This window comes from Elephas maximus, chromosome 6, assembly GCF_024166365.1.
Source record: "Elephas maximus indicus isolate mEleMax1 chromosome 6, mEleMax1 primary haplotype, whole genome shotgun sequence".
Taxonomy (NCBI): Eukaryota; Metazoa; Chordata; class Mammalia; order Proboscidea; family Elephantidae; genus Elephas; species Elephas maximus.
In genome coordinates, this window is record NC_064824.1 from 57,358,757 (window position 1) to 57,376,027 (window position 17,271).

General features: G+C 42.5%; 1 protein-coding gene across 2 annotated transcripts in view; it reads right to left on the reverse strand.

The window, feature by feature from the left end:
- Nucleotides 1–12,968, reverse strand: part of LY75 (lymphocyte antigen 75) — a 157,746-nt gene extending 144,778 nt beyond the window's left edge. For both annotated transcript variants that reach the window (XM_049888785.1, XM_049888784.1), the window contains exons 1-2: nucleotides 12,775–12,968; nucleotides 3,875–4,246 (exon numbers count right to left, since the gene is read on the reverse strand). In XM_049888785.1, coding sequence (XP_049744742.1) covers nucleotides 3,875–4,246; nucleotides 12,775–12,868 — 466 coding nt within the window. In that variant the 5' untranslated portion in view covers nucleotides 12,869–12,968. The remainder of the gene's footprint in view (nucleotides 1–3,874; nucleotides 4,247–12,774) is intronic.
- Between the last annotated feature and the right edge of the window lie 4,303 nt (nucleotides 12,969–17,271).

Sequence of the window (17,271 nt, forward strand, 5' to 3'; positions counted from 1 at the left end):
ACCTCTGACCATTCAGCTACCAGTGGAACAAATAATCACCGTGCCACCAGAGCTCCTTTGGAGAGGGAAAATCAAACCAAACCAAATCTACTGCTGTCAAGTCAAATCTGACTCACAGTGACACTGTAGACAGAGTAGAATTGCCCCATAGGGTTTCCAAGGCTGTAAATCTACAGAAGCAGACTGCCATATTTTTCTCACGAGTAGAGAGGGAAAAGGGATGGTAATTCAGGTTATGAAAGAAGAACTGGCTTTGGCTGGACAGTCATAGGACCAGCTGGTGGCCAGTGAGGTAGCAAATTTAGCTTTCCTTTAATAATTTCCTCTGGTACAAGAAAAGAACTGAAAAAAAAAAATTCCAACCTCAAATATGTCTGGAAATGCTGGAGGATGTACTTAATACTTACGTTGGTAACAGTTCATTTGGAAAGGTGTTTTTACAGAACAGCTAACTGTTTAAAACCTTGGTAATGATCAGATCAAACAATAGCTATTATGTAAAGCATAGTAATCAGATTTCATTACCCTTTATCAGGTCTTTAGGGTCCCTCAAAATGTCTCAGGGATTTGCTTAAAAGCAGGGCTTCAAATCACTTCAAACCAGTTCAGTCATGGTTGATGAAACAAAACCAGAACAGAGCTGAATTTTTAAAATCTGGGTGAAGTGGACCAGGAAAAATTGTGGCTCAAAGCCCTGGAATGGGAGACTTGGAAGAGGTGTAGTAAGCCTTTTCAGGAGCCTGATGTGGGAAATGGGATTATTGCCAGGGCTGAGGAGAGCTATGCACATTCAAAATGGTGTGGACATTCAAAGCAGAGCAGTAGGCCAGCATTTTTGAGCAGGATACCACTGTTTCTGACTCTGCTGGTCAAGAGATTTGGTTGCTATGCAACACGCATGCTGCCCTTGTTTTCTAAGAGGAAGATTAAGTTTCTAGCAGGGCTTCAACCCGTAATTTTTCCCATTCTGCTTATTGTTCCACCTCATCCACATCTTAAAAATTTGGGTTCGTTCAGGTTTCGCTTTGTTGGCTATGACTGAACTGAGCAGGACCGGTTTGAGGCCCTGCTTAAAAATATGCTCAAGACAGTTTTGATCTACATCCTCTACTATTCTCAAGTGTTCATTTAACTGAAGCGTAAGGCTTAACAGTTTTGAATGTATTAAGCAGCAGTGCAGCAAAAGCTAAGAATAATCTAGGTGCTTTTATTTGGGAAACCCTGGTAGCATAGTGGTTAAGAGCTAGGGCTGCTAAACAAAAGGTCAGCAGTTCAAATTCATTAGGTGCTCCTTGGAACTCTATCGGACAGTCCTATAGGGTCACTATCAGTCGGAATTGAGTCAATGGCAGCAGCTTTGGCTTTTTTAGTTTATTTGTACACAATCTTTTAAGGAAAACTGGTTTTATTTTCCCATAAATGGCTTTGAACAGAGTGTCTCTGAAAAAGAGTATGTTGGCCTTACATTTTATAAGGATCCTCTTTATTACTCACGGTTTGTTTTTAACCACACCAAAACGTCCCAATAGCTCATGACCAATTTCTCTTCCCATATTACAACAATGAAAAGGAGAGTCCCTGGGCACAATTACTACTCCTTGTGGAACTCTAAGTTCTTTTCTAAAACTTTTCATTTCTGTAATACCAAGTATGGCCTCTGTGCTAATTAAAACCTGAGGTATGTCTTGACTCATCAGAACTATATGTACTTTTTCTGAATTTAGTGTTCCAAATATTGTATTTGGCAAGGTCAGGAAACACTTTATGCTGTGAGTTCTTGGTGGTGGTACTGTTTAGCTCCGCATGGGATAGTATCTCAGGAGGGTTCTTAATCTTCTTTGCACTGTTGGTCACTTTGGCAGCCACGTGAAGCCCACGGACCTCATCTCAGAAGAACATGATAAATGCATAAAATAAGGTACACGATATAAAAAACTGGTTACATTAAAATGCTGACACTTTGGAGACTGAGGGATTTTTGAGAAGATTACAAGTATGCCCCTCAAAAGAATTGGGGGGGCAGAAGACCGAAAGAGCCCTGCCGAGAAAATTTCCCTTTCTGACCCCTGAACGAATCCAATGAAACAAGTTAAATTTAGTTCAAAAAGCATTTTGTTCTCAGTTTGGTTCCATGTCTTCCCTTAGTTGCCATTACAGAAAGGCTTTCTTCGTAGCACAAAATTTAAATTTTTAAATAGTATCCAAAAGGCAATTGTTTTGTGAGTTTAAGAGGAAGCCAATTAGCAGAAACAGAATTGCTCAACTCCTCAAAGGTGGGGGATTGAAGAGAAGGAAAACCCCATCTCGAATTCTCTAATATCTCCCCATAACAACAGAACTTGACATTCTCCTTAGCAGCTGTTTATCTTCTCTGGGAACTGGAAAGAAGCTCCCTCAAGAGAAAAACTCATACAGGTAATGGGAAGAGTGGGAGAAAAGCTGCCATCCTGAGTCTGAGACCAAATTTAACTTAAATAAACTTCAAAAGAAAAGGAAAACCTCTTCAAAGTTGTATAAATTTCTAAAGAAAGGCAAGGGTGAGATAATAAAACATATAAGAAATGATATCTATCAACATTTGATGTAATTTAGAACAGCATAATGAAAAATATTTGTTTGGTGATAGCTAGTTACATTTAATGGTTTAAGAAAGCAATCTCATTTTTTTTAAACTTGGAAACTTATTGTAATCGAGTCCTGATAGTAAGAGCAAAGTTCACGATCAGTGCCCCCAAGGCAATATTCATATACTTATTTTTGGATGCAATTAAGAAGTCCACCCTTAAAATGCAGAATCACAAACACAAACATCAAAGTATGATAGTCATGCCAAAAATAAAAATAAATAAGTACACCAAGATGAGGCTATTAAAATTTTTCCATGATATCAAAATCTGTAGGCAAGGAAACACGTGCACCAAGGTTCTTTGCAGCACTATTTACAATAGCCAAAAGGTAGAAACAACTCAAGTGTCCATCAACAGATGTATAAATAAACAAAATGTGGCACAGCCATATAATGAACTATACCAAGTTATAGAAAGAAATAAAGTTCTGATTCATGCCACGACATAGATCAACCTTGAAAACATTATGTTGAGTGAAATAAGTCAGATATAAAAGGACAAATACATAATCCCACTCATATGAAATATCTAGAACAGTCAAATGCATAGAGACCAAAATTTACCCGTGGTTATTGGGCTGGGGGAAGATGGAATGGAGAGTTTTTGCTTAAGGGACACTGAGCTTCTGTTCGGGGTGATGAAAAGCTTTTGGAAATGGATAGTGGTAATGGTTGCACAACAAGGTGAGTGCAATTAATGTTACTGAATTGTACACTTAAAATGGCAAACATTTTGTTACATATATTTTACCACAATAAAAATTTTTTTTAATGTATAAAAAAAAATAGGCAAAGAAAAATATATTTTTTTCTTTTTCTTCCTTCTTTTTTTTTTTTTTTTACTTAGAACAAGCTCTATTTTACCAGAGTATTTGACTTTCATCCTGTATGAAAGAGTTCCTGGTAGTCTAAAGTTGTCTTTCCTCGAGTTCAGATTGGAATCATAGTAAATACACAGGCTCAGGCATCTCCTAGATTTCAAATCTGAGTTTTACCACAAAATGGTTGTGTGACCTCTGGCAAGGCGCTTAACATCTCCCAGCCTTACCTGTAAAAAGGGGGCAAATACCACCGACCTCAGAGGGATGTGCTAAGAATGTAGGTCAAAGTAACTGCTCAGCGACTGGAGCTGAACGCTAGCTCACTTCCCTCACCAGTGTATACCTTTATTTTTACTCAGTTGTGCTTACCCAAAACCACATTTAACAAGCACAACAGTAAATAAGTCAGATCATCTCGAATACTCACCATGATAAGGTTGGTCACAAAGGCTCTCCTCTGTGCCTCCTTTCATCCAGACATCAGATGAATTTGCACTTGCTATTGCATGTCCATCCTTCAGAGTCAGCCTGTACTGTGCAGCACCATGCAGAGAGTTGTGCTCACACTTCCACCACAGCATGGCAGTCGAGTCACAGGTAAACATTCTCAAGGAATCTAATGGTTTGGTAATATTTAGGCCGAGGCACTTCTGGGATTGCAAATGAAAGAGCCGATGCTGGGACACCCATTTCCATAACATGTCCCCGGTTTTCTGACAGTCCTTTGCTACAATCCAGTCATTCAGTGGCTTGATGCACTTGCCCGTGTTGGCATTGACGATGGTGAATGGGTCATTACCTGGGTGAAGACAGTCAAGGAAGATATTTCAGGATTCTGAATTATATGATCAATGTGTCTTGGTCCTTGCTTTCTGAGGAGAGTCTGAGGGCCACTGGCCTGTTCCTACTCTCAGTACTTTATAACCTGCCATGTACTACACAAAGGTAAAAAAAAAGGACAGTCGTGGCCTGAGGACAGAGGCTTCAGAAATGGACCATCTGGTTCAAATGCTGCCTCTGCTACTTCTTAACCATGTGACCAGGCCAAGTTATTTAATCACTTTGTGCCTCAGTTTTCTCTATGGGTAAAATAAGGAAAATAACAGTACCTACTTCATACAGTTACTGTGAAGATTAAGTGAGCTAATACATATAAAGCACTTAGAACAGTACGTGTATTTGCTATTGTAATTCCATGAGAGAAGCTCCTTAAGTTTTCATATTCCTTAGACAGGTGGTCTGTGGTCAATGAAAAATAAGCTGAGCCATTTGTGACCACAACCCTGACTTGCTCACACTTTGGCCTCTGCAGCAGGATAAAGTATGACATGATGAATGTGTATTTGGCTCTCACTGTCTGTAAGGTCGCTATGAGTCGGAACCGACTTGACGGCACTGGGTTTGGGTTTTTGGGTCTGTTCCCTGCCCCTGGCTGAAGCATGTAGCCAGTCCTCTGTTCTGCTCCTCTGCCTCACGGGAAGTTAGTGCAGCAAGGCAGAAGGAGAATTTGCTCAAAGACAGCCTTTCCCCCTCCACTCCATACCCCACCCCCCTTACCCCCCCAACCCCATCCCAGACCTTTGGTGGAAGCTAAGCTCACTGAGGTATCTCAGAGGAGATGGGGAGCCTTCTGTGAAAGCAGAAGTAGAAGAGTGGTGTAAAGGGGTGAGAGGAAATGGAGGTCTGGGTTCTGAGAGTAAAAAGGATGTATTGCCAGCTCCACAGAAGCACCTCCAGAAAGGTGACAGTACCTAGGGAAGGTGGGGTGGGCGGGACTGACTGTGTGGATCACCTAGGGAGACGGGACCCTGAGCTTCAGGAATCACCTGAGCGACTGGATTCAACAGCCCGGGAGATTACTCTTTTCCATTTACTATACATATTTTACTTCTGGGACACCCACGGACTTAACAACCTCTTACGAACTCTGGAAGACTATAGGAAATAACGAGTGTGTGAAAGACTAAAGGGAGCTACTCCCTGAATGTTCTACTAAAGACCTGCATCTTTCCATGAGCTGGGGAAGACTCCAGTGATCACAAAAAGGGAAGTTCTGCGGACTTGGTGGACTGGGAGCTCGGAATCAAATTTAGTTTGGTTTCATAAAAATAAAGCAATGCATTGTTTTCCTTCCACACCTGAACTTCTGTAGCAAGATTCACAACTTTTACAACAGACTCTTGCTGTTAGTTGCCAGCCAAGTTGATTGTGGCTCATGGCAAGCCCACGCAAGCAGAGTAAAACTGCTCCACAGGGTTTTTAGGAAACCCTGGTGACATAGTGGTTAAGTGCTAACCAGAAGGTAGGCAGTTTGAATTCACCAGGCGCTCCTTGGAAACTCTATGGGCCAGTTCTACTCTGTCCTATAGGGTCACTATGAGCCAGAATCAACTAGACGGCAATGGGGTTTTTTTGTTTTGTTTTTTTTGGTTTTGGGCTGTGGCCTTTCAGAATGGACCTCTGGGTGGGTTCAAACCACCCACCCTTCATTTAATAGTTAAGTGCTTACCAGTTTGTACCACCCTGGAACTCCTTAAAACAGACTGCAGTTGAACAATTTAGTCAGTTTTTTTACCAAAAAAAAAAAAATTTTTTTTTTTAGATAATTATAGCACAGAACATGTTGAGGGTGAAGCTGGAATATTTTAGACAAGCTTAAACAACCACTGTCAATGAACCAAGGAGTTAAGTAGAACGACCGTAAAATTTTGGTCCCCGAAAAGGTACCTGTATTTTGATACCAGTTTCACAATCACTGGTTTTACCAACGCCAGATGCCTTTTCTAGTCATGGTTCATGGGTTTTCAGAGTTCAAAATTCTCATACTGGGGAATGATGACTTCAGGGGAATTTCACCATGTAAATAGTAAGAATAAAATTAAATCCAACTAGAGTTTGGACTCCCGACACAATTTTTTTTTTCTTTAAATACCAGCTACAGAAACAATAAGAACAAAAAAAAAAAAAATCCTTTAAGGCTTAAAGTTATTTCTGTTTTCAAATCTCTATATTAAAGAGTACCACTCACATTTTCTCTAACACCCTTCTCTCACATAGTCAATAGCCATCCAGGTCCTTAATCTACCTCTTTCCCAAACTATATTCTCCCACCTCTCCAAAATGAATCTTGTGTTCCAAAGTATCAGGAATTACAATAGGAAAAAAAAAAAAACTTGCTCCTACAGGAGAATGGGTGGCCGCCACCATTGCCAGAACCTTCCTCTCTCCTGCCCTGTACTCTCACTGGCCTCTCTCTGGGCACTGTGCTCTGTGTCCCTTAACCCGAAGCAGGTGAACTGAGAAAGCTGCAGTTTTGCCTCCCTTTGCATCTTAGAGTTCTAGAGTTTTCAAGTTTCCTTCTCGGAATCCAGTGCAGTCCAGTGGAAAGAGCAGGGGAATAAGGAGTTAGGGGTCCCAGGGTGAAGACCAACATCTGCTACCAGTCAACCAGGAGAACTTGGCAGGTCACTAACCAACCCAGGGCCCTCGCTTCTTCAAACGTAAGATGAAAGCTGTGAGACAGAAGATATGGAAAGCCATTTCTAGTGGTAACATCTTATGGTTCCATAAGACAATGGCTTCCCTAGCCTTGAGGGCTTTGCTAGTCTTTGCTGAGTTTGACTCATACTATTCTTGATCAGATGTCCACAACCTTATTATGTCATGCTACTGCCATTTCACATCATTCTAATCTTACTTGTATCGGACATGTGCACTTAGGTGACGGTGCTGCTTTATAAATATTCTTTGGAAAGTAAAAAAAAAAATTTACCCTTTCCCATTTACTACACATGTTTTACTTCTGGGACATCTGTGGACTTAACAAACTCTTATGAACTTTGAAACACTATAGGAGAGGTATGGAGTAGCACCGAGGAGCAATTACTGAATTGCTAACATCTCTGAAGGTAGATACCTGCTCTCAGTCTAAACATATATTTGAACCAAATACGCAAAACCAATGTTTAACACCTATAGTAGTCACTTAGCAAGGGTATTAATCATTGATATGATTTATTAGCCTTCACACATAATACATAACCATTCACACATAATACGCCAGTTAGGGAGAGTACTGTGCACCTTCATGTTTTCTCATCTCCTTCTTCACCCTTAGCAGAAGCTGTTCACTCCGCCTGAGTCTTGTGATCCTTTTGGGATGATACATAGAAGAGAGATAAGAAGGACCGAGGAAGTGTAAAATAATTCCATATCTAGAAAATCTGCTATTAGATACTGAAAATATTTTAGAAATGTATTACACTCTGAAAATGCAATTACAGAGCAATTTATAAAACATTATTGATAGATTTATGTCACATCTTGTTCACTTTACAACCTCACGCTGATCCTAAATGGAATTTTAACTGTTACCTTCAAATGCAGTATTAGGACAAATCTAAAAGGCAGAGGTTGATTAAAAAAAAAAAAAAAAAAAAGCTTCATTACCCCTAATAGCACTTTTTGTATGCTTCATTTTATATAAAAAGGAAATGGCTAAAAAGCATTATCATAAATTGAAAGTGAATTTTTAGTATTTCCACAACCCTCAAAGGAAAACTATCTCTCTCGGTGTTATCTGATTGTCTGATCACTGCACAACCCTTTTCTGATAAGTTGTAAGCCAAAGAGCTTTGCACATTCTGAAAGAAGCTGGATATCGACATTTTATAAGCCACAGACAAATGGAGAGTGAAATGGCTTGGCAAGGCAAGAGAATGAAGCTTACAGCATTTATAGTTTCAGGGGAACTTCCACAACTCACACTGCAGGCACTTTGTGGAGTCTCTACTGTGCGTGCAGAGTGGATGAATGCAGTAGGAGAGAATCAGAAGTTGGGGTTTGCTAGTTGAATAACAGGCCCTGAAGTGGTGCCTGGGTCCATGGCAGTTGCCTGGGAGCCAGAAAGTCATGGGATACAGATTGGGTGGTGTGGGCTGGCAGATACCTCAGGAGTCCCTGAGGGATTGATTTACTTCAAGCTGTTACCTCTCCAAGAAGCAGGTAAAAAGGAAACTAAGCAATTGGCATCTCCCCAAGGACACAGAGGTTCTCCTTCTGCTACTGGGCAATGGAGCCCACTTGCACAAGCCTAGCTGCTTACATGCCATCAACAGCATCAGGAAGCTGACACACTGCCAAACAAGCAATCAAAATGGCTGAGGTTTCAAAATTCCGATGTATCCCCTAATAAGGCCACAAATTTAGTCTCAGGGTGAGAGAAGGTTGACCAGAGCTGCTTAGGTTGAGAAAGGATACAGGAAAACAAATACTTGCGGGAACCTACTGCAGGGAGAAAGTAGTTAAGCCAAGTGCTCTTGCTTTGGGTGGGTGGAAAGCACAATGACTGTAGAGACTGCAAAAATAAAGGAAAACTTGAATTCTGTGGGGACACAGAACAGGGCTAAAGTAAGTGTAGGAGGAATCAAAGAGGTTAGTGATTGAAAGTTTAGTATATTTTTACTTTATTTAGTTGCTGCAGAGAAATTTTCCTTGGGGAGTTGCAGGGCAGGCAACATAGAATTCTCACAGCAATAAAGGACTGCATTATTAATCGATTTTTTGGCAGTTCCTAACACCTAGAATGTCAGAGAAGAATGGGGAGGAATGATTCAAAGCAGGATCCATTAAATGGTCCTTGAAGTAAACAGGGTGATATCACTCACACTCTGAGAAACCTCTTCCCTTCACTCTCTGAAGAAAGCCTAAATTGGATCATAACAGATTAGTTACAAAGAAAATTAAGACCCACAAGCAATTTAGCAACATTTTTCAAAAACTCTCTTGACCATATGACAGACATATTTACATCAACAACAAAGAGTAGTTGCTGAGGCTGCTTATGTACAACCAAAATCCTCAGGGGATATAGTTTCTTGATACGGAGTTTTAGGGTCATGGTTTCATGGGACACCCCAGTTAATTGGCCTAATAATTTGTTTACTGCCTCTGTTCATTGCGTAGCGCCTGGGGTCTTAAAAGCTTGCAATCGGCCATCCAAGCCAGTACAATTGGTCTCTATTTGCCTGGAGCAACAGAAAAAGAAGGAGAGTCAGGAATAGAAGGATATGGAATTTGTGCCTATTGCCTCCATGAACAACTGCCTCCTTTCCTATGAGACCAGAAGAACTGGATGGTGTCCAGCTACCATTCCTAAACACTTTGATCAAAGTTTCTATAGAAGAATTCCAATCAAAAGGTGGGAAATGATGCAACCACTTTGGAAAACGATATGGCACTTCCTTATAAAGCTAGAAATGGAAATACCATATGATCCAGCAATCCCACTCCTAGGAATATATCCTAGAAAAATAAGAGTCATCACAAGAATAGACATATGCACACCCATGTTCACTGCAGCTTTGTTCACAATAGCAAAAAATGGAAACAACCTAGATGCCCATCAACAGATGAATGGATAAACTGGGGTACATATACACAATGGAGTATTATGCAACGATAAAGAACAATGAATCTGTGAAACATCTCATAACATAGATGAATCTGGAGGGCATTATGCTGAGTGAAATAAGTCAATCACAAAAGGACAAATATTGTATGAGACCACTACTGTAAAATGCATGAAAAGGTTTACATACAAAAAGAAACAATCTTTGATCGTTACGAGGAAGGGGAGGGGTGGAGATGGAAAAACACTTAATAGCCAATAGAAAAGCGGAAACTTTGGTGAAGAGTAAGACAGTACACAATACTGGGGAAGCCAGCACAACCTGTACAAGGCAAGGTCATGGAAGCTCCAAGGACACATCCAAACTCCCTAGGGACCAAACTGCTGGGCTGAGGGCTGTGGGGAATATCTAGCTCAACTGGCATAACATAGTTAATAAAGAATATGTTCTACATTATACTTTGGTGAGTAGCGTCTCAGGTCTTAAAAGCCTGTGAGCAGCCATGTAGGATATTCCAATGGTCTCTCCCCTTCGGGAGCAAGGAAGAATAAAGAAAACTAAAGATACAAGGGAAAGATTAGTCCAAAGGACTAATGGACCACATCTACCATGGCCTCCACCAGATTGAGTCCAGTACAAGAGGATGGTGCCCGGCTACCACCACTGACTGCTCTGACAGGGATCACAGTAGAGGGTCCTGGACAGAGCTGGAGAAAAATGTAGAACAAAATTCTAACCCAAAAAGAAAGACCAGACTTACAGGCCTGACAAATACTGGAAAAACCCTGAGATTATGGCCCCTGGGCACCCATTCAGCTCAGTAGTGAGGTCAGTCCTGAGGTTCACCCTTCAGCCAAAGATTCAACAGGGCCATGGAGCAAAACAAGACTAAAGGGGTACGCCAGCCCTGGGGCAGGGACTGGAAGGCAGGAGGGAACAGGAAAGCTGTTAATAGGTAACCCAGGGTTGAGAAGGGAGAGTGTTGACATGTCGTGGGATTGTTAACCAATGTTATAGAACAATGTGTGTACTAACTGTTTGATGGGAAAGTAGTTTGTTCTGTAAACCTTCACCTACAGTACAACAAATAAAAATTAAAAAAAAGGGGGGAAATGTAAAACAGAACTTCAAATTCTCACGGGCTCCAGATTTCTGGAGCCATGAAAGTTGGATGAAGCCCTGAAACTACTGTCCTGATATAATTTTTAAACCATAAACCAAAAATGTCCCCTGCATAGAGGGGCCCAGGACACAGCAGGAGAAAAATGTGGAACAAAATTCAAATTCACACACACACACAAAAAAGACCAGGCTTGCTGGTCTGACAGAGACTGGAGAAACTCCAAGAGTATGGCCCCCAGAAACCCTTTTAACTCAGTACTGAAGTCACTCCTGAGGTTCATCCTTCAGCCAAAGATTAGACATGTCTATAAAGACAGCAATAACACACATGAACAACGCGCTTCATAGTTCAGTCATGTATACAAGATTAATGGACATGCCACCCCAAAAGCAAAGATGAGAAGGCAGGAAGGGACAGGAAAACTGGACCAATAAAAATAGGGAACTTGGGGTGGAGAAAGGGAGAGTGTTGACACATCGTGGGATTGGCAACCAATGTCACAAAACAATTTGTGTATTAACGGTTTAAAGAGAAACTAATTGCTCTGTAAACTTTCACCAAAACCACACACACACACACACACACACACACACACAAATCCCCTGGAGTCTTCCTAAAACTATAGTTTAACTAGTGAAAAATGTCTGCCTTGAGCATTATGCTCTTTTATGAACTATTTATGGGACCAAATTGACATCAGCAACTTGGAAGATTAGATTGGAACCTTAGAGGGCAGTGAATTTATGTAAAGAGGGAGGAACATCTCAGGAAAGGAGGGTGAGAATGGTTGCACAACTCGAACAATGTAATCAATGTCACTAATTTATATCTGTAGAAGCTGTTGAACGAGTGTGTGTTTTGCTGTGTATAATCTCAATAACAGCAAAACAAACAAAATCTTTAAAAAATGAAAACAAAAAACACCTCTCTTGACCAGATTTCGCTTCCTCATACAGATAACATAAGTGGTTGGTGGGGAAGACCATGATACTCATCATACAGCCTGACCAAGAAACAAAGCCCTCAGCACACCTTTTGCAAAGGCAAAAAGAGAAAGTAAAAGCAATCTCCTAAATGCTGCCAAGGGGGATGGTGGGGCTGGCACTACCCTGAGCAACAGGCAAGGACGTCTGTTCCTGGTCCTGCTTCCTCAGAGACAGACAGGAGGTCCCAGCTTCGGTCGGTCGTTTGAAACTCAGAAACTAATAAGCAGGAAAGGTAGCTGCTCTAGGCGGTGGGTGAGGACATCATGGCAAAGTTATGCTCCTGGTCACATTCGGAGATTGCTTAACCAGACCCCTTTCTAACGCGCACGGTGGGCCCTGGGAGGTCGCGGAATCATTGCTCATCCTTGGTGCTGTGAGTGGAAGTACCTCCGACGCAGGGGCGAAGGAGGGGAGAAAACGAACGAGATGGGGGCGTAGGGAGTTCTGGGGCACCCCATACTCCAGGCAAGGAACATTTTAAAGGACAGGCGACGAGGAAGGGGCGGGGGAGCCTTTCAGAAGAGACTGTGGGCCTCGTCTACCGTGGACTCCGGTCCCTCCAGCACCAGAAAAGCCCTGCCCACTTGCGTCCCACCGCTCCCTTCTCCCGACCCCCGAGGGCAGTGCAGCGCCATCTCCGCCAGGTCTCCCCTTCCGCTCATTTTCGGAATCCAGACCCCCGTGAAAAGCACGCGGTGACCTGACGCCGGAGCACAGTCCTGACCCGCGTCTCGGAAAGTCGGCCGAGCTGGGAGAGTTGAGGCCAGCGCCGCTGGACCGGCTGTCGGGCGGACGCGCCCGCAGTTACCTGTGGGGCCAGAGGGCTCTGCACGGCCCAAGCACCGGAGGAGCAGCAAGAGGAACCCCGCCGCGCAGCGGGGAGTCGCCCAGCGCGTCCTCATCCTGAACCGGCCTCAGCGGCCAGACCCCGTCCTCGGGCGCAAGCTACACCCACTCCTGCCGGTGAGTCTGGCTAGTCCGCCCGCGCCTTTGCCTGGGGCCTCCAGGGGCGCCCTGGCCCCGCCCCAATTCCTTGGGCCAATCAGATCTGCGTCTCCTTGGGGCGGGTGGGGAGTTCCCAGGGAGGAGGGAGCCCGAAGCCCAGAGAGCTGTGAGCACCTGCAGGGCGCTGGGTTGGCGTGGAGGCAAGCAGTGCGTGCCGAGGGTGCGAGCGGGGCGCCGCGCAAGCTCTTGTGCTGAGGGGTCCTGACCCCGGCCACTTCATCAACAAAGTTTGGGAGACCTGGCACTTGGTGGGACTTGATATCGCCCTGGAAGGCGGGTTTAGCCAGTTGCCCCCTGCCTAGCGCACCGCACTCAGGAATGGCTCCTCCAACCCACAGGTCTGTTGAGAAGGCAACCACAGCCTCTCTTACCGCATAGGGGAAAGTGCACACCGTCGTGTGGCAGCTTGTTGTTGTTGTTAGGTGCCACGGGGTCGGTTTTGGCTCCTAGCGACCCTGTAGACAACAGAAAGAAATGGGGGTACTGCGCCATCCTCACAGTGGCTGCTATGTTTGAGCCCCTGTGTCAGTCCAACTATTTGGGGGTCTTTCTCTTTTTCACTGACCCTCCGCCAAGCATGATGTCCTTCTCCAAGGACTGCTCCCTCCTGATAACATGTTCAAAGTAAGTGAGACGAAATCTCGATATCCTCGCTTCTAAGGAGCATTCTGGCTAATTCTTCCATGACAGTTTTGTTCCTTTTTCTGGCACTCCATTGGTATATATCTTAATTCAAATGCATAGATTCTTCTTCAGGTTTTCCGTATTCTTTGTCCAGCTTTCGCATGCTTATGAGGTGATTGAAAATACCATGGCTTGGATCAGATTCCCCTTAGTCCTCTAAGTGACATCTTCGCTTTTTTACACTTTAAAGAAGTCTTTGACAGCACAGATTTGTCCAGTACAATAGTCCTTTGATTTCTTGACTGCTGCTTCCATGGGCGTTGATTGTGGATCCAAGTAAAATGAAATCCTTGACAGCTTCAGTATTTTTTACTGTTTATCATAAAGTTACTTTTTGGTCCTGTTGTGAGGATTTTTGTTTTCTTTTATGTTGAGGTGTAATGCATACTGAAGGCTGTAGTCTTTGATCATCATCAGTAAGTGCTTCAAGTCCTGTTCACTTTCAGCAAGCAAGGTTGTGTCACCTGCATATTGCAGTTTGTTGATGTGTCTTCCTCCAATCCTTCATATAGTCCGGCTTCTCGGATTATTTGCTCAGCATACAGATTGAATAAGCATGGTGAAAGAACACAACCCTGATGCACAACTTTCTTGATTTTAAAACATGCAGTATCTCCTTTTTCTGTTTGAATGGCTGCCTCTTGTTCTACGTACAGGTTCCACATGAGCACAATTAAGTGTTCTGGAATTCCTATTCTTTGCAATGTTATCCATAATTTGTTACGATCCACACAGTTAAATCCCTTTGCATAGTCAATAAAACACAGGTAAACATCTCCCTGGCATTCTCTCCTTTCAGTCAAGATTCATCTGACATCAGCAATGGTATTCCTTGTTCCACATCCTCTCTGAATCTGGCTTGAATTTCTGGCAGATGTACTGTTACAGCCACTTTTGAATTTTTTTCAGTAAAATTTTACTTGGAGCACTGGTGGCAGATATTAATCATATTGTTTGATAATTTCTGCATTCTGTTGGGTCACCTTTCTTTGGAATGGGCACAAATATGGATCTCTTCCAGTCAGTTGGCCATGTAGCTGTCTTCCAAATTTCTTGGCATAGGTGACTGAGCACTTCCAGTCCTGCGTGCATTTGTTGAAACATCTGAATTGGTACTCCATCAATTCCTAGAGCCTTGTTTTTTGCCAATGCCTTTAGTACAGCTTGGACTTCTTCCTTCATTATCATCGGTTCTTGATCATATGCTATATGGTTGAACATCAATCAATTATTTCTGGTATGTGGACTTGCCAGATGAAATACACAGGAGTCAAATTGACTATATTAGTGGAAAGAGATGATGGGGGAGCTCGATATCATCCGTTAGCACAAGGCCAAGATCTGACTGAGGAACAGACCAGCAATTGCTCATATGCAAGTTCGAGTTGAAGCTGAAGAAAATTAAAACAAGTCCAAAAGAGCCAAAGCCTGACCTTGTGTATATACTACCTAGATTTAGACCATGTCAGGATTAGATTTGATGCATCAAACACTAATGACCAAAGACCAGATGAGTTGTAGAATAACATCCAGGACATCATACATGAAGAAAGCAAGAGGTCATTAAAAAGACAGGAAGGAAAGAAAAGACTAAAATGGATCTCAGAAGAGACTCTGATACTTGCTTGTGAATGTAGAGTAGCTAAATCAAATGGAAGAAACGATGAAGTAAAAGAGCTGAACGGAAGTTTCTAAAGGGCAGCTTCGGAAGACAAAGTTATATAATGAAATGTGCAAAGATCTGGAGTTAGAAAACCAAAAGAAAGAACACAGCATTTCTCAAGCTGAAAGAACTGAAGAAAAAAGTCAGGCCTCGAGTTGCAATATTGAAGGACTGTATGGGCAAAATATTGAACAATATAGGAGTCATCAAAAGAAGGTGAAAGGATTATGTGATCCTCCTTTTATAAGAAGACAATAATAGATAAATATAGAGAGACCAATGTTCATTGGTGGTTACCAGGCAGGGAGGGGGGAGGGGTGGAGAAAGTAAGTTTTATACCCTAGAGACTAGTAGTTAGTTTTGGTGATGGAAAAAGTGGCCCTGAATATGGATGTTGTAAGCACAGCACAACCAAAGTAAAAACAAGAGTTTGAGTAATATGGATATGTATAGGCAAATTGGTATACAGGTAGGTACAGGTGTGTACACAGGTGAGAACAGATAGAAGTATAAAACTGAAAAAAACCACATCGGTTGCCATCGAGTCGATTCCAACTCATAGTGACCGTATAGAACAGAGTAGAGCTGCCCCATAGAGTTTCCAAGGAGTGCCTGGGAGATTTGAACTGCTCACCCTTTGGTTAGCAGCCGTAGCACTTAACCACTATACCACCAGAGTTTCCGATAGAAGTATAAAAACCTCCAAATACAATTACATGAGTGCAGGCACACATATTTGTTGAAGACACAAATACAGATACTCTTCAGACGCAACAAACATCATCCAACACTGGTTTTCTGGGTTTAAAGGCTTAGGACCATGTTTCATGGGACAACTCAGTCAATTGGCATAACATAGCTCACAAAAATCATGATATGCACTCTAGTGAAGTCAACAGTGCCTGGGGTCGTAAAAGTTTGAGAGCAGTCATCTAAGACACAACTACGGGTCTCTACTTGCCAGGAGCAAAACAGGAAGAAGATAATCAAAAGCACAGAGAGGAAACAAGCCTACATGAGCCATAACCTCATCTAGTCTGATACCAGAAGAACTAGATGGTACCTGGCTACCACCACTGACAGTCCTTACCAGGGTCACAATAGTTGGTCCTAGGTAGAATGGGAGAAAAATACGGGCAGAACTCAAATTCTTATAAATTAAAAAAAAAAAAAAGAATCAGACAAATTGAAACAGTAGAGAGCAGAGGACTTCCTGAGACTATCACCCTGAGACACTCTTTAAACCTACCAAAAAAAAAAACCAAACTCCGCGCCATCCAGTCAATTCCAAGTCATAGCGACCCTATAGGGCGGAGTAGAACTGTCCCATAGAGTTTCCAAGGAGTGCCTGGCGGATTTGAACTGCCGACCTTTAGGTTAGCAGGCGTAGCACTTAACCACTGTGCCACCAGGGTTTCCCTTTAAACCGAGAACCGAGCCTATTTGCTAAGATCACCTTTTAGCGAAATAGTAGAGTGGCATACAAATTAAAGGATATTACCCCTAAGATTGATGCCGTACTTAAAGATCATAGGTATGAGACCAGAAGGTCAATGACTCAAAAGCAAAGACAAGAGGAAAAGGGGGCAGAGAAACTAGAGCACTGAAGGTGAATAAACAATGTTGACAAGTTGTGATAAATGTAACTAAAGTCTCTAAACAATTTGTGTGGAAATTGTCAAATGGGAACCTAACTTGCTGTGTAAACTTCACCAAACACGTAAAATATTATTTAAAAAGAAGAAGATGGAAGGGATACACAGAGTCACTGCACCAAAAAGAACTGTGGCAGCTTACACCAAGTCAAAGGATTCAGTTGTCCCTGACAATATCTTGGGTGTTTTAATAGTGCAAACAAAGGTGGGGTAGTAGCAGACTGCAGTTTGACCTGTGATCGTTAAGGAATTAAAAGCAAGAGTTGTAACTGACTTCCACAAGTAAGTTCTTTTCTTA